Below are 18,817 nucleotides of genomic sequence, written 5' to 3' on the forward strand. Positions count from 1 at the left end.
CCTTCACCACTGAACATGTGCTGAGCTCTTCGCATCCAAAAGTGGATTCCCGGAACTCACTGGCTCACTGGTGTCATTTGGAAAGGAAGCACAGAGATCATTCAGTTTGACAGCGCTGCTGGACTGTGGATTACTGGAGCGCCGGCGTTTTCAATAGTAGAACTGAGAGCGTAGGGTTGACGCATTCGCATTTCGTTCATTTGCATTTCCATCCATCCATCGTTCTGAATCGTTTCACTCGGACATTGCATTGATTCACCACTGAAGGTTTGAGCTTTCGGGACTCATTATTAACATCCAGTGATCCAGTTGGTTTTGTCAGCTCACTGCGCCATGGACGGAGAGAAAAGAAAGACGCTTTTGAGTGCGTGCGTCTTGATCGCTTTGGTGCCCGCATGCCTGGCCTCGTACGTGCCGTGTGAGCCGTGTGATCAGAAGGCGCTGTCCATGTGCCCACCGGTGCCAGTCGGATGCGAGGCTGTGAAGGAACCGGGCTGCGGCTGCTGTCTGACCTGCGCGCTGCAGGAGGGCCACGCGTGCGGCGTCTACACGGGCACGTGCGCTGCGGGACTGCGCTGCCTACCGCGCGCAGGAGAGGAGAAACCGCTGCACGCGCTGCTGCATGGCAAGGGGGTGTGCATGAACGAGAAGGGGTACAAGCCGACCCGGGGTGAGTTCCTACACATTCCTGACCCTGTAGAATCAAGTTGTTTAATCTGCATGAAATATCCAAAATTATTGGCACCCTTGATGAACATAGACATGAAAGGTCATCACAGTTTTCGCCTGTAATGCTTCATGTAGTTGAAAAATGCTCAGCATAGAATCTAAGAACAGTTTGGATGCACAATCTTTCAGATCATGTACTCTCCTCTCTAGCTTGGTCCACAAGTTTATAGTCTAGTGCACTATAGAGTCTACATTGGTGTACTGGAATGACCAGGGCAAAATCTTTAAAAATCTGTTTTGGATTATTGTTTATCAATCATGACCCAGTCACAGCTTTTTGGAAGATGCAGCTGGATATTTTTTTAAATGCCCTGGTTGTTTATAGACTCAATTATCCTAACAATGTTTTTATGGCCTTACCGAGAAAAAGGCCCCACAGCATCCCAAATTGTCCAATTCTTCATAATGTATTTAAGGTTCTTTTAATGTCTTAGCATATAAGAACTTTAAAGAGCCAGAGAATTGGTTCCAGAATTTTTAGAAATGCCTGGTGAACTTCAGATGCATATGTTTGTGTTAAGACAGAACAAAAAATGCTGGCATGTTTTCAAAATAGTTTGATGGCATATCTGTGTGTAATTATGAGTTTTGTAAATAAAAATCTCCTGCAGTTTTCAACCTGTGATCCTTGGAGGATTTTTTGCCTCTCTAACCATTGTCCTCACTGTGTTTTGAAGGGACAAATATACTTATTATATTCATAGTCCTTCGGATGTTTCACTTTCAACTCTGGTTATTTTATTTTCAAATATTACCAGTTGTGATTAACAACTTTAATGTAACTGTTGTGTCATATTATATCTGTACCCAGTAAAATGGGAAGTCATAGATAACTTTTCAAACACTTGAATTCACAAAAATAAATTGTTAAAAAATATCGTGCTTTTGTTTAAAAAAACATATTTTACTTAAGTTGCAATGTTTAATATAAGAAGTAACTTTTTCTAGCCAGTAGTTCTGAAGCTGACTGTAGCTCATTTCTTATGCAGCATTAGTCTATTTAAATAACATGTGTCAGGCTCCACTTGTGGTTGGCCACAGTGCTGCAGTGTTTGGCATTCTTCCTAATTTAGCACACCTGATCCAGCTCATTAGCAAATTACAAAGACCTTCATGGACTAGTATGTTTAAAAAGGGAATCTGTGATTTCTAATTTAAAACCCAATAAAATCTGGCTTCTACTCTACACAAGTCGTTAAAAAATACACATATTTAAGGCAAATCTTTATTAAGGGGGTTCTATACGTAAAATTGTTAACCTAAAACCACTAACCATTAACCTTATTCTGTATAAGTCATTTAGGCAGCAAATGAGCCAATGATCTATACACAGAATGCTAAAGACAACATTTATTTCTAATAGTGTATGTTTATTAAAAGGTCTTGGATATACCATGTGTCATAGGGATGTTGGTCTTTCTGTTGCTAACTCCATTGTCAAACTATATTCTTTTAATGTTTTTCCTAAACGAGTGTATACTGTGAATAGTTAACAAGTCCTACTTATGAGGTTTAAAACTTTAAACACTTTAAAAAGAACCAGGTATAGCAGTTTTCCTTCTGTATGTTCTTCAACTTTATCCCTTTAAAAGTTTCTAAAATTTTTCTAAATAAAACCCTTGTCATTTAAAGTACCTGCAAGGATCCATTCTCTGTGGGTGTATATTCAGAGATCCAACATATACCAGAGACATCTGCTCTAATTGCCACCAGTTCTGTGTCAAAATGTTTTCTGTAGGAAACGTCCATAGCGTCCATATATAGTATTAACCAGACCACCAGCACAGCAACGACAGCAACTAAATTCTCTGTTTGGGCACAAACAGTTTGTTTCTAGTCACGCCACAGAATTTCTACTAAGCTCATGTCAGGACCAACCCAAAATTAACTTCAGTTTGTTCTGAGTCATTCAAATGTGGACTTGTTTTAATATTTTGGATCTTTATTCTGCTACATTGTCTGGCCCCACTTAGCAACTAAACTACATTTGTTTGTTAGCATGGCTACATTTATTTGTTAAGCCAGTTTGGCTAATTAAACACAGCCAGACATAATTTTGGCAGTTTGGGCCCTGTAGATTGTACCTCTATTTGTTCCCATTTTTCCTTATTTCTTTCCCAAGAAGTGTGCAGAAAACCTGATGCTGCAAAATGTTCTTCTCCTAGTTGCTTGCAGAAAGACATTTCTACCTGAGATGTCTTCACAGTCCCAAATGTTACAGTGTGCTTTAACAAACTGACAAGTTTAGGTGAGTTGGGGGAAGGGGCAAATATTTAACCTTATTTGTATTTGTCGTGTACATATACACGTTTTCCAATTTTGTATGTCTAAATTTTACCATAAAAATCTATTTTAGCAAAAACAAAGATGAGTTTAAAATGTACATTATTGGAAGAAAAAGTTTTCAATCACTATTTTAAAGAAGTATTGCGTAGCTTTTGTAGTCCCTGACACGTGTGCAGTCATCAGCCACTTCCTTACACCAGCCAGCACTGGATTCGCACACAGAGCTCTGCAGCAAAAAGGGAGTCATGTTATGCCCTGTGTGTTTATTCTCCATTGCTCATGCCAGCAGATAACCAAACCTATCACATCTGGTACAGACAAACCATTTTAATACTAGTAATATAGGGGAATGTGTCACAACACACAGTACATCAAACCTTTCTGTGTTGGGTTGTATGGTTGCAGGCCAGTCAAGGTGCCCATGCCTCTGTCCACTGGCGAAAGCACCAAATGGGCAAGCAGGAATTTTGTTTTATATAATATATATATATATAGTATCAGAAGCCACAGGTTAAGACTCCAGAAGACATCTGAAGGTGTCCTCTGGAGTCTTAACCTGTGGCTTCTGATACTTGGACATACAACTAGTTCATTTATTGTATAGGTCTGGTATTACTGTAATGTGAATATGTAGACTGCGTTGTTTGCTTTGGTCACTGCTTCAGCCAGCTGATGAAAAAAACTACTTTAGTTATGCTTGTTTTGTATTCAAACACCAGTGAAGGTCTATTGCTGAAGCCTTTAAACCAGTGTAAACAGAAAATAAAAAGAACACTGTATGTTATATATACAGTCAGGGCTTTATGTACGAATATACCGACTTGAATTATTCGTTCATTTATTATTTGTCTGTTTTACCACCGCTTTATCCTGTTCATTGTTTCATGCTTTCTTTACAAATAATATAATCATTGAAACAGAGTTAAGAGTAGAATATTAAAAAATACACACATTTCAGAACTCCATCGTGCTTGATATGTGTTGATGTGTCCTCTTTTGCTGCTGACAGAATCGCATGGACTCTACATGTTTGTGCAAAATCAGATAATCCATATAATCACAGCATGATTATGATGCTACTGAATGCTTGGCTTTCTCTGTTTTAAAATGCCCTATAAATGACCTGGAAGGAGAAGTACATGACAGTTAGGACTCTTTCTGATCTTCTTTCTTATTCTAGTTGTTGTTGCGAAGCTTTGATGTTTGAGAGTTCCAGCATTATGGCAATAGTTTGGTACAGGCCCTTTTCTGTTCCAGCATGACTGTGCCCTTGCACACAAAGCGTTTGACAGGTTTGGTGTAAAATAACTTTAGTGGCTTGTGCAAATATACAATTTGCCCCTAAATTCTTTTTCATTTTCTCATTACATGCATATATGTTTGATATTTGCTCTATGGTGATTCAGCTAACTTGCACCGTATGAGCCTCTGCATGGTGAAAAGGCTTTAAAACAGATTAAACTCTTCAGTTAGGGCAGATTAACATATATTCTGAGAACAATAGTCCCAAATTAGGAGCACAATGATATCTTATCAAGACATCAAAACTAACCCTTTAGCAAAAAAAAAACTTGCCAGATGACCCAGCAGACGATTAAAAAAAAGTGAGCCAGCAATGGTGTCAAAAAGGGCCTGGGAGATTTGCTCATATGGTATAGCCCTGTTTCCATGACTTTTTTACATGTGACGGGGAGAAATAAAAGGGAGGTCAGGCCCTGATTACTCAAACTGTACAGCTGGACACAGAGCTGGTGTGGGAGGATAGGGGTGTTTTGAAAAATTTAACTGGGCATCTGTCATCCCGGCCTTCAGTTTCAAGGCCTGGACTGTAGCTCTTGCTAGCAGTCGACTTTATCAGGATTCAAGGAAGTGATAAAGTTGATCTTGCTGGCTTGACTGATTACAGAATGATGAAACTACATTCTTCTTGGTTATTTGTGGTTTTGTAATAATGAAGCAAGCGCCTTGCCTGTGTTTTCGAAATTCTCTCTCTGTCCACATAACTGAATGATTTTTCTAGAGCAGGTTTATAATGTGTCAAATGTTAAAGATTTATTACCCTCTATACAAAATTTTTAAACATTTAGTGCCAGAAATAACTATGTCAAACAAAATGCTACAGAAAATTTAACTAGATCTAGGTAAGCTTGCTTTTAGATTAATTATTAAAATGATAGAGAGAAGCCGTCACAAAAAATGCAGGAAATTCAGCAGTATTCAGTAACAGCTGTAATTAAATAATAAGCATCTATAAAGGTAAGCATCGTCATAAATAAATAAAAAGATAATCATTTCTGTTCCTAAACCTCATAAAAAAACTCTTAATTTTCTAAAATCAGTTCATTTTCAGTTCAAATAAGAACATCAGATGAATCAGATGAACTGAGCCTTTGTTTTGCTTGTGTTTTCAGCACTAAACAGGTTAAGGGTTTAGAAAACCTAAAGGGCCATTTCTTTCTTATAATATTCATGGAATTTTACCTTGCCACTGTCGCCATCTACTTGCTCATTAAGGGTTTTTAGTAAGTGTTCAGTAAGTGTTAATTGCAAAAAGTGCTATACAAATTACATACAAATATACATTTGACTCAAATTATTCATTCATTTATTCATTGTCTGTTTTACCACCGCTTTATGCTATTCAGGGTTGCAGTGGGTACGATTAATTGGCCCCAGCCCATCACAAGGCTGACTAACTTACTCTATATTTTATGGAGACAGAGCTTTATTTTTGCCACATAGTTGGTTAATATTAACCTAGGGTTTATTTTTATTTTATTAAATAAATAGAAAAAAAAAGTCTTCATCTTCTTAGTTTAAATCACATAGTTGAATATTTAAAGTTTCGTAAACATACAGATGTCAGTAGACTTAGTAGTAGTAGTACTTTTAATATTCACATTTATTATACTATTATTTATTGTTTACACTTAAATAAGTAATATACAATACATTTTATGCTTCTAATTTTGTGGAAACACTTTGCAGAAAGCTCCAGTATGTGTCCCTCAGCCTTACTCCTTTGGGATAAATTCGAGCATCCATTGAGCACCACACCAACTCTTCTAACATCAGAGCCAGATCTTGTTTCCAAAATCTTGTGAAAAGCTTTCCTGGAAAATTGAAGGCTGTTATAGCTGTAATGTGGGTGTTGACACCATACTAATGCTCATGGTTTTGGAATTGGATGTCCAACATGCTCATGGTCAGTTAACAGATAAATAAGATTCCTTTATTGATCCTCATGGGGCACACACACACACACACACACACACACATGTACACACAGACACACACACATATACTGTATGTATATACAGTGTATCACAAAAGTGAGTACACCCCTCACATTTCTGCAGATATTTAAGTATATCTTTTCATGGGACAACATTGACAAAATGACACTTTGACACAATGAAAAGTAGTCTGTGTGCAGCTTATATAACAGTGTAAATTTATTCTTCCCTCAAAATAACTCAATATACAGCCATTAATGTCTAAACCACCGGCAACAAAAGTGAGTACACCCCTTAGTGAAAGTTCCTGAAGTGTCAATATTTTGTGTGGCCACCATTATTTCCCAGAACTGCCTTAACTCTCCTGGGCATGGAGTTTACCAGAGCTTCACAGGTTGCCACTGGAATGCTTTTCCACTCCTCCATGACGACATCACGGAGCTGGCGGATATTCGAGACTTTGCGCTCCTCCACCTTCCGCTTGAGGATGCCCCAAAGATGTTCTATTGGGTTTAGGTCTGGAGACATGCTTGGCCAGTCCATCACCTTTACCCTCAGCCTCTTCAATAAAGCAGTGGTCGTCTTAGAGGTGTGTTTGGGGTCATTATCATGCTGGAACACTGCCCTGCGACCCAGTTTCCGGAGGGAGGGGATCATGCTCTGCTTCAGTATTTCACAGTACATATTGGAGTTCATGTGTCCCTCAATGAAATGTAACTCCCCAACACCTGCTGCACTCATGCAGCCCCAGACCATGGCATTCCCACCACCATGCTTGACTGTAGGCATGACACACTTATCTTTGTACTCCTCACCTGATTGCTGCCACACATGCTTGAGACCATCTGAACCAAACAAATTAATCTTGGTCTCATCAGACCATAGGACATGGTTCCAGTAATCCATGTCCTTTGTTGACATGTCTTCAGCAAACTGTTTGCGGGCTTTCTTGTGTAGAGACTTCAGAAGAGGCTTCCTTCTGGGGTGACAGCCATGCAGACCAATTTGATGTAGTGTGCGGCGTATGTTCTGAGCACTGACAGGCTGACCCCCCACCTTTTCAATCTCTGCAGCAATGCTGACAGCACTCCTGCGCCTATCTTTCAAAGACAGCAGTTGGATGTGACGCTGAGCACGTGCACTCAGCTTCTTTGGACGACCAACGCGAGGTCTGTTCTGAGTGGACCCTGCTCTTTTAAAACGCTGGATGATCTTGGCCACTGTGCTGCAGCTCAGTTTCAGGGTGTTGGCAATGTTCTTGTAGCCTTGGCCATCTTCATGTAGCGCAACAATTCGTCTTTTAAGATCCTCAGAGAGTTCTTTGCCATGAGGTGCCATGTTGGAACTTTCAGTGACCAGTATGAGAGAGTGTGAGAGCTGTACTACTAAATTGAACACACCTGCTCCCTATGCACACCTGAGACCTAGTAACACTAACAAATCACATGACATTTTGGAGGAAAAATGACAAGCAGTGCTCAATTTGGACATTTAGGGGTGTAGTCTCTTAGGGGTGTACTCACTTTTGTTGCCGGTGGTTTAGACATTAATGGCTGTATATTGAGTTATTTTGAGGGAAGAATAAATTTACACTGTTATATAAGCTGCACACAGACTACTTTTCATTGTGTCAAAGTGTCATTTTGTCAGTGTTGTCCCATGAAAAGATATACTTAAATATCTGCAGAAATGTGAGGGGTGTACTCACTTTTGTGATACACTGTATGTATAGTCATGTGAAAAAGTTAGGACACCCCATGAGAACCTTTGTCTTTTTGAATATTTAAACATATGGACATTTGAACTTCATTGGAACAGTACTGAGAGATGGAGCTTATATAACTAAACAAATAAACCTGAAAAAATTACTTTTAAACTGAAGTTGTGAGATGTAATGAACAAAAATGGAAATTAATTGTGAGGAAAAAGTTAGGATATTTATTTATACACATACATACTTATATATTTATATATATATATAAGCATATGTGTGTAGTATGTAGTGTCAAGTCAAATGCACAAATGCAAAGAAAAGGTGAAAAAATAAGTACAGAATCACTACAATTACAAAAAAGCTCATTAGCTACTTAGATTAACAGTGGCCAAGGACAGTGGTAGCCTAGTGGGTAGTGCTTTGGGCTATCAATTGAAAGGTTGAGAGTTCGAATCTCAGCTCTGCCATGCAGCCACTGTTGGGCCCTTGAACAAGGCCCTTAACTCTCTCAGCTTCAGGGGTGGCGTGCAATGGCTGACTCCAGCTTCCAAACAAGCGTGGATATGCAAAGAAAGAATTTTGTTGTTCTGCACACCTGCATATGTATATATGACAAATAAAGGCATTCTATTAAGTGTTCACTTGTATTTTTGCAGAATTGTTTGCCAGCATCTCAACTTATTGTGTAATAATTTTCTTCTGACAAGCTTTAAGGCACTGCTTGTAAACCATTTTTATTAACTGTGCTGCAACAGTGACCAAAATTAAGTCCTGGGCCGTACTTAAATTTGCACATGGGCAAAAGTGATTTCAGATCACTATATAACTACAGTTGTTGTGTACAAACCTATACGGTTTTAACTGCCTATCTGTTTTATTACCTCTCTACTTTAAGATGCAGATTTTGTTTTAGTTTATTTTGTTTTTGTTTTCCATTATTTTGGCCACTTGTTTAGTAATCCCGTTTTCTTTTTGTTTGTAGCTCCTTGGACACAGTATTGTTTTATCTTGGGAAAGTATTCTCTAATTTGGGTTTATATATTATAACCTCACAGATGCAGGGCTTCTCCTGGTGTGCCTCACCAACCACCCAAATACACTAGTGAACTGCAGCCCTTGTTTGGCACTTATGATTTTACCATTAGAATGAGACTAAGGAGAGATCTGTAAGAAGAAAATCACTGCTAAGCAAAACGAACAAAAAGGCAAATATGGCAAAAGCCCCAAAACATCACAGATTGTTTACTATAGGTAAATGCTCCCAAAAGCTTTGTTTTTGTTTACAGTGAACACCAGGCACTTACAATTTTGGTTAAATTGAAAAATAAGCTTTCTTCTGGCAAACAGTTTGCTGACATGAGGATGGCTTGGTTGCCCAAAATGCTATAATCTAGAGCAAATGTCAAGTGCTTCTTAGAAAAGTGTTTCAACCATCCTCCACCTTGTACATGGGACAAAAATATATGTGTTTTCTTTTGGTCAGGTTCATTACAGCTGTAGTTTTTTTACATTATTACTCTAACAGTAGATACTGTTATAACAGCAAACTGTAATATACACAATAGCTAAAAGTATGTACAGTGGGGGAAATAAGTATTTGATCCCCTGCTGATTTTGTAAGTTTACCCCCTTACAAAGACTTAAACAGTCTATAATTTTTATGGAAGGTTTATTTTAACAGAGAGAGATAGAATAAACATTAAATAAAAGTTATAAATTAATTTGCATTTAATTAAGGGAAATAAGTATTTGATCCCCTACCAACCAGCAAGAATTCTGACCCCCACAGACCGGTTATGTGCCCATGAGGCACACAAATTAGTCCTGTCCCTGTATAAAAGACACCTGTCACAGAATCAGTTTCTTCCGTTCAAATCTCTCGACCACCATGGGCAAGACCAAAGAGCTATCAAAGGACGTCAGGGACAAGATTGTAGACCTGCACAAGGCTGGAATGGGCTACAAGACCATCAGCAAGAAGCTTGGTGAGAAAGAGACCACTGTTGGTGCGATAATTCGAAAATGGAAGAAATACAAGATCACAGTCAATCACCCTCACTCTGGAGCTCCATGCAAGATCTCACCTCGTGGGGTAAGAATGATTCTGAGAAAGGTGAGGTCAGTCCAGAATTACACGGGAGGAGCTTGTCAATGATCTCAAGGGAGCTGGGAGCAGAGAAATGCTGGATATGACCCCAAGAACACCATCCCCACCGGGCATTTCTTTGCCTCTAAACACGGCGAGTGGAGTTGATGCCAAAGAGCTCAATTTTGGTCTCATCTGACCATATCACATTCTCCCAAGCTTTCTCTGAATCATTCAGGTGTTCATTGGCAAACTTCAGACGGGCCTGTACATGAGCCTTCTTGAGCAAAGGGACTTTGCGAGCACTGCAGGATCTCAATCCATTACGGCGAAGTGTGTTACTAATGGTTTTCTTGGGGACTGTGCTCCCAGCTCCCTTGAGATCATTGACAAGCTCCTCCCGTGTAATTCTGGACTGACCTCACCTTTCTCAGAATCATTCTTACCCCACCAGGTGAGATCTTGCATGGAGCTCCAGAGTGAGGGTGATTGACTGTGATCTTGTATTTCTTCCATTTTCGAATTATCGCACCAACAGTGGTCTCTTTCTCACCAAGCTTCTTGCTGATGGTCTTGTAGCCCATTCCAGCCTTGTGCAGGTCTACAATCTTGTCCCTGACGTCCTTTGATAGCTCTTTGGTCTTGCCCATGGTGGTCGAGAGATTTGAACGGAAGAAACTGATTCTGTGACAGGAGTCTTTTATACAGGGACAGGACTAATTTGTGTGCCTCATGGGCACATAACCGGTCTGTGGGGGTCAGAATTCTTGCTGGTTGGTAGGGGATCAAATACTTATTTCCCTTAATTAAATACAAATTAATTTATAACTTTTATTCAATGTTTTTTTTCTGGATTTTTTGTTGATATTCTGTCTCTCTCTATTAAAATAAACCTTCCATAAAAATTATAGACTGTTCAAGTCTTTGTAAGGGGGTAAACTTACAAAATCAGCAGGGGATCAAATACTTATTTCCCCCACTGTATGCCATAAGTTGGACATTTTATTAAACTTGTTAAAATATGTGTTGATTCCCAGAAAAGCAGTTCCTATGTAAAAGGGGTTAAATTAAGCTTTTCATTTTTTTTATTCAAATATATTTACTCCCAAAAATGCACAAAATCAAATTAATTTGATAACACACACTAGTGGCAAAGATGAACAAAAACAGAAACAAAGAGTAACAAAACAGGACTTTATTTACTGCACTGTTTAACATGGCATTTTTGGGGATTTTAATTGATTAAATGATTGGAACACATTGTCCAAAAAACAAGTTGTTTATTATAGTTTGTTTAAAAATAAGACAGCATTTAAGTGGCTCCGCGATCTTATGTGCTAGCTCACCACTAAGTAAAATTCAGGCTCTTTAGTTTGAATCTCAGTGGTGTTACCAGCCTGTCTGGGCACCCAACAGGCGCAATCCACAGTGTCTGAGGAAAGGAGGGACAGATAGGGTTTTCCTCATTACTGCTGCAAAAATGTGGCCTCTGCTTTCTGGTCAGGGGGCCTGCAGTGAGTGGTGGATGATTTACAAAGAGCATAGTATGCCACTTCATATGTGGTACAGTTCTCTGTGAGAATCCACTGCTGACAGCTAAGAAAAAGCAGCTGGTGACTGAACATATCAGAAGGGGTGGGCCCTGGTCTGCAGGTGGTTTGTGAGAGTGGCAGAGGAATTGCAACAGGAAATTGAAAATGACTAAATACAAAAATATACATATGGCTCACCTAATATTTAGTCATATTTCCCCTAGCTGTTTGAGTTGAGGGCGGCATGGTGGCTAAGTGGGTAGCACTGTCGCCTCACAGCAAGAAGGTCCTGGGTTCAATCCACAGGCGGGGCGGTCCAGGTCCTTTCTGTGTGGAGTTTGCATTGTCTCCCCATGTCTGTGTGGGTTTCCTCCGGGAGCTCCGGTTTCCTCCCACAGTCCAAAAACATGCAGTCAGGTTAATTACAGACACTGAATTGCCCTATAGGTCAATGGGTTTGTGTATGTGTGTCTGCCCTGCGATGGATTGGTGCTCAGTCCAGGGTGTTACTGTGTGCCTTGCGCCCATTGAAAAGCTTGGATAGGCTCCAGCAACCCCCTGCAACCCTACGCGGTTAAGAAAGTGAGTGAGTGTTTGAGTTGATTAGTTGCTTTTTATTGCTGTTGAAAAGCATTTGAAACTAACTTGGTTGGACATTTGTCCGCTCTACTTTGCAAAATTTTTGAGCCAGATATATTGGCTTTCTTTTACAGTCTTCTTTTTTCAGGACAGTCCACACATTTTTAAAAGTGTTAAAGTCAGAACTTTATGAAGGCAATTCAAAACCCTAATTTTAGACATTTCAGAACCAGTTTTAAGTGGTTTGTATTAAGTGTTCTTTATTCTGTTGGAAAAATGTCAGATATTTTGGATTTACATCTCAGTGTGACACTGCTATGAGGCTTGTCTAAAATTTACCAATAGGTGGATGACAGAGGATAGTATCACTGTGATATTATTCAGTAAAACAACAATGAACAAGTGATCATTTAAAATACCAAATTCATCACTTTTATTGATTCATACTAATACACACGTTAGTCTGAACCTTGTTACAATTAAAAAGCAGATAAAAGATTGGGAAATTTTATCTCATGTTCATTTAAGAAGACATAAGACATAAGAATTCATATAAGAATAGGAATGTCCTGTTTAACCCACCCTCAAATAACTCCAAATCCTGATTTTTTAACTTTCAGATCAAGCTTTCTTTCAGCATAACATTGCCACTAATTTGGCTAGGTTTTTGTTTTAATTGATGACATGATGTGATGGTATATTTGCAAGTTTTTCTGATGTCTCACAGTGTGTGATTTTAAATGAGACAATCTTTTTCAAACTATCTTTTACAGTGTGACAAGAATAATCTGGCCTTATTTAGTACAGTAAGTAATGTGCTCATGGAGTTCTGTACATTTATGTACCACTCTTTTCTGCAACTACACATCAGTGCAAAGACACAGTATCTGTCCCACTATAAAAAGTATATAAAATATCTTTAGACTGGATTTTAGTATAGGACAGGTTTAATTGTAACTAAAAATATACAGAGTGAAAAACACTGTCTTGGTAATCTGCCCAGTTTAGTTGTGCATTACCTGATGCTTCTTCAGTACATTCTCAAATTACACTGAGCAAACTAGCATGGATTCTTATTTGAATAGTTTAAAACAACAAGACAGAGGGATAGTACAAAGGTGATGAGGTGCAATGGCTGCACAATTTATGACTGCAGTTTTTACTTTCCCTTAATGTTTTCTAATGTATACATTCTCATTAAGAATATCTATGAAAATTAATCAACCTATATACTAACAAAAATGTACATTAATCCAGAAACATAAATGGCTGTTAAAGAAATAGACATTTGAAGGAGGAGACAAACATGCATGGCAGCTTGTTAAGGTTTTATCACATGATAAATCTAATATATGTAAAATGCCCAAACCAAAATCTGGGAACTAAAAATATTTCTGCAGTTACAAAGTAACTCATTTCAAAAGAAAAATACAGTGACATGTCAACCTCTCCTAAAGATGCACCTGTTTTAAGAAAGCATACCAAATCAGATGCAAACCATCAGTAATTGACAAAACCTTGATAATTCAAACATAAATATATAATGAAATGAACGTCTAATGTGTCCACCCTGTTCAAGCTGTGTGATGCTTATTTGCATGTGTATGGAACACAGTGGTGCAGTTTTTACTGCATGGCCTGCAGTATGTCTCATGTGACTGTTTCATACATAACATGCAAATTTTTAGCTGGTACTTTTTTACTGACCCTAATGTTAAAGTCATGAATAATAATTAATAAAACTGTATGAAAACTTTGATTCTTGTAGCACAGGTTCAAAAATGTGTTATTCAGATGGTTGTAAATCTCCAATTTTAAAATCAGATACTTATTTTCCTTGTAATGACAAGAAGAAAAAAAAAATCTGCTTAAAAACTGAAATGTTAACCAATTAAAAGTATTTATTGTTTTAATTAGTTATTGGCTACCTTTTTTTTTAATCTTTTTTTACCTTAATAGATACATTTAAATAAGTTTTCTTTTAAAATGTTATTTTCTGGTTTGAAAGTAAAAATATCCTTAAATAGGCATCATAAATAGTAGCTTATTTGTCTATAAGTTCATGACCCGTCAAGCTTTATAACTTCACTCTATGCTAATATTGCTCAATTGAAATATTTGTGCTATTATCAAGTTAGTTTTATCATTTGGTTTTGTCTTTGCACAGATCAAGAGTCACAAGAGGATGTCCTGAGACGCTATCCCCATGCCAAACGCCCACTTTTCCCTCAAGACCACATCAGCAACAAGAAGGACCTGGCTATTCGTAAGGACAGGACAAGACTTCAGTCCAAGTCTAGGAGTATGGGCCATATGGACTATCCCACCCACAGCATAGAGAAACCTCAGCCTGAAATTGTAAGCATTAGAGATCATTTCAATGTGTCTTAACAAAGCCTTTTGTCATCTTTTTGAAAAAAAAAAAATATACAGCATGTCATCAGCATGCACCAAAGTTTGATTTTATCTTTTTGTGGTGTGTATTGTGTACCAGTACAAGAGTTTGTGCATTTGTGAAACATGTGTTTCTTTTCTCTGAACAGGGGCTCTGTCGAAGAAAGCTGGATGTAATTGTTCGGAGGATGAAGGACATGCCCAGGATCATGGCCCTATCTCTCTATATACCAAACTGTGACAAAAAAGGCTTCTTCAAGCGTAAACAGGTTGGAAGTCATATATAACTGGTACACTGTATGGCCAAAAGTACACCTATTGACACCAAATAAAAATGATAGATAAATGAAAAAAAATAGAATTAATTAAATAATTAATTAAATAAATAATTAATTAAATAATTGTGAATACAGCAGCAGCGTGACGATTCCCTTTTACACAGAGTGAAGTTCCAAATACAGTGGACCCTTGACCTACGAATTTAATTGATTCCGAAGGGCTGTTCTTAAGTCAAAGTGTTCATTAGTTAAACCTATTTTTCCCCATAAGAAATAATGTAAATAGAATTAATCCATGCCAGACCTCCCAAACCACCCCCTTACCTAACCTTTCTAATGTCTTTTTTGTTATAAATACAACTATATTTTCCCTTAAATCTTAAATTATAGAATAGACATTCCTGTAATAAACAATAATAAACAACAATACACAGTAGTACTGTACTGTACATAAACACACATCACATTTCAGTACAGTATGTGTGCTGTACCATACACCATAATACATTGTATCTACCAGAAACAACAATAACTCTCATATTTCTCTATTATTTCCTTCTTTATTTTTATAGTTTTGTATTTTGTAGGTGCAATTTCACGAAAGAATAACTTCCTTCTTTTCTGTTACTCAATGTCCCCTCTGTCTGGCAGGAGTAATTATACAACAACAAAAAACTACGCTTTCTCTGCACCTTCTCTGGGGACATTTTAATATAGAATTTTACAAAATATAAAGAAAACACCGGAAAAACACCATCCACTGTCTGAATGTTTGCTCACTGTATATATATATAGAGAGAGAGAGAGACAGAGAGACGGTCGGAGTCAACTTGTTCGTGACATCACGTGTTTCGCGAATTTCGGTTTGTAATTCGAAATTTGTTCGTACATTAAGTTGAAAAAGATCGTTCGTAACCCAAAATGTTCATATGGTAAAACGTTCGTAACTCAAGGGTCTACTGTATTGGTTTAAAATCTGGTGTGGAGGAGAACCATCTTTGGGATGAATTAGAAAATCACTTGAGAGTCAGGTCACCTTTTCAACATCACTGGCCTGGCTGAATGAGCAAATGCTCTGTTTGCTGGGTGGGTACACATTCACATAGACAAACACATTGTGAAAATCCTTCCTAGAAGATTAAAGACTGTGATAGCTGGGTGTGTCTGTCTGCTGAGGGGTGGCAACTTCACATATAGTTTTGGAATGGGATGACCAACAAGCTCAAGTTAGCTGTCTACCACTTTTGGCCTTTTATTGTACACAGGTATCTTTATCAATATTTGGCAGCATAGGCATTGGTTGTAAACCTTTTTATGATCTGAGGTTTAGCAGTGGTCAAAATATATCTTTAAATAATGAGATTTATCTTCTGTAGTATTAGACACATGTATTTGTCTTTTATTTAAAATGCATTCAGGTAATACTGTAAGTGAAGTAAAATCACACTTCACAAATCACCTTCACTAATGCTTTTTAAGTGCAGTGCAGTGGTCAGTATCTATCAAAAGTGGTCCAAGGAAGGAACAGTGGTAAATCGGCGACAGGGCCATGGGCAGCCAAAACTCAATGATGCACGTGGGGAGCAAAGGCTGGCCCGTGTGGTCTGATCCAACAGACGAGCTACTGTAGCTCAAATTGCTGAAGAAGTTAATGCTGGTTCTGATAGAAAGGTGTCAGAATACACAGTGCATCACTGTTTATTGTGTATGGGGCTGCATAGCCGCAGACCAGTCAGGGTGCCCAATATTAGGAAGGTGGTCATAATGTTATGCCTGATCGGTGTAGTGTTTTTCACCAACCCTAACACACCTTTTCCACTACATCTATGGTTTCCATTGCCATGTTACTCTTACTGTACCTAAGTACCGGTGCAGGAAATATCCTTCCTGACAACAGACCAAAGGTACCACAGCAGGCCAAATGGGTGAGGAGAGAACCAGTGCCAACCATTGATTGGTCAAACAGAATCACCACGGGAGTGAGACAATAAAAGTGGCATATTAAAACCCAGCTGCCATAGATTATATTAAAATAGTATAATAAAAAACACAAATAAAATGTAACACCTCAACAGCCACAGTGGGGCAAACCAACAACTGTCTTGTTGTTATTACTGCTGTTGTTTACCATGGCATATTAGTTTTTAGCGTATCATGGAGAATGCTGTCACAGACTCACCTTCTTTTAAACTCCTCCTACTTTCACAAGGGCTTGAAAAGTCCGGCTCCAAGTGTAAAGAGCAGTAGACTATAGAACAATGTAAACTTGTTTTAGGAGGCTAACATAAGCTAACTGATATCTGGCAACCCTTTTCCACAATGTAGCTTGCCTTGTGGATGCAGATGAAACTTCATTTTAACAGTTTAGTTATGTCCTAATTAAACATATAATACATTCCTCTCTGTAACATGGACAGTCATCACCATTGGGGTTATTCTATACAAATTCCTTTCTTGTCTTCCTAGTTTCATGTTTGGTGCCAAATCTGTTCAATTAGAAAGCATTAAGCTACCATGACAGTAGTGAGGCTTGGAATGGTGTATAGCTTGAAGGCAGTGACAATGACAAAAAAAAGAAGGGGGAGCTAGAGGTGGCAGAGATGATATTAAGATTCTCATTGGGGGGTGGATGGACAAGATTGGCAACAAGTTTATTAGATAGCCATTACAGGTATGATATCTTAGTCAAAGTTAGCGAGATGAGATTGAAATGGTTTGGGCATGTGCAGAGGAAGAATGAGAGTTCTATCGGGAGAAGGGTGCTAAGGATAGAGGACAGGAGGAGGACAGGAAGCTAAAGAGGAGGTGTATTGATGGAGGACCCTAAGGGGAGCAGCCAAAAAAAGAAGCTACTGTGATTAAGCTAAATAAAAGAATGTTTAGATAAAGAGTAGTAAGGAGCACATTTTTTATTATTATTATTCCACCAATAAAAAATTATAAGAAATATGCAAATATGTCTTTATATGCCCATGTCTGGTATTGGGCCATTGTAATTGTAACTTACTGCCCCATCTTTAAGGTGCTTTAAATCATAACAACAAAACAATTTTAAAATGTTGTAATCAATGTAATCTGTTTTTGAATCTGGCACATTTATTTTTTAAATAAAATGAATTAATATATATATTTTTTGCATATGGATATATGACGCTGTGATGCTTTATTTATTCATATATATTTTTTATTTATTTATTTTAGTGTAAGCCCTCCAGGGGGCGTAAACGAGGCATTTGCTGGTGCGTGGACAAGTACGGAGTCATGATGCCAGGTACCGACTACAGTGGAGGTGACCTCCAGTGCAAAGACACAGAAAGCAACAACAACAACGACTGAGGGGTCTCTACCCTGGCGATATGTCCCTAAACCCATCTTCTGCCATATTCCATCTACTGCCAATCACTTAAATAATCTGGAAAAGTCTGTCCTTAGGTGAAATGTAAAACTGAAGTAGACATGAAATCTGTATGCACCTCATTCGTATCCTTTCATAGCTCATGTATTTGTTGTGAACCATTCGACTCTGGGACTCGAATGTCAGCAAAAATCATTATATATTCACAAGTCAATGCACTAAAATATTGTATATGATGTAATATCAAATCAGCAAAGATTTCAGTACCACCAGTAGAGAAAGCAATATTAAAATCTATTGTGACGTCTTTATGATGTATGAGTGGTGGTTAAACTCATTGTGTCTATGTAGGTTGGAGCACTCGTCCATAGATACTAAGTACTATGCCAGCGGCAGCGTGAAAGATCAGTGCTAATGTTAGAAAAGTTTCATCAACTTTCCTTTTAATGACTGTCAGCAGTTGCTGACTACAGGAAGTAAACTTATAGTCTCAAAAGGCTTGTCTTTTTGAGAACAATTTCAATGTATGGGTATAGCATAACAGTTAGCACTCTATTGAATGAGCTGGCACATTTTCTCCATCTCAGCAGAAGTTGTTATAAGCTTTGATTGTAAAATATGCAAATGT

At 38.1% G+C, this 18,817-nt stretch overlaps 1 protein-coding gene across 1 annotated transcript; it reads left to right on the forward strand.

Moving 5' to 3' along the window:
- Positions 1-333: 333 nt before the first annotated feature.
- igfbp5a (insulin-like growth factor binding protein 5a) lies at positions 334-18,564 on the forward strand. Its single transcript, XM_062996790.1, has 4 exons — positions 334-670; positions 14,330-14,520; positions 14,706-14,825; positions 18,036-18,564. The coding sequence occupies exons 1-4, from the start codon at positions 334-336 to the stop codon at positions 18,168-18,170; spliced, it is 783 nt and encodes a 260-aa protein (XP_062852860.1). The 3' UTR covers positions 18,171-18,564.
- The last annotated feature ends 253 nt before the right edge of the window (positions 18,565-18,817 follow it).

The sequence above is a fragment of the Trichomycterus rosablanca genome, chromosome 6, assembly GCF_030014385.1.
Source record: "Trichomycterus rosablanca isolate fTriRos1 chromosome 6, fTriRos1.hap1, whole genome shotgun sequence".
NCBI lineage: Eukaryota > Metazoa > Chordata > Actinopteri > Siluriformes > Trichomycteridae > Trichomycterus > Trichomycterus rosablanca.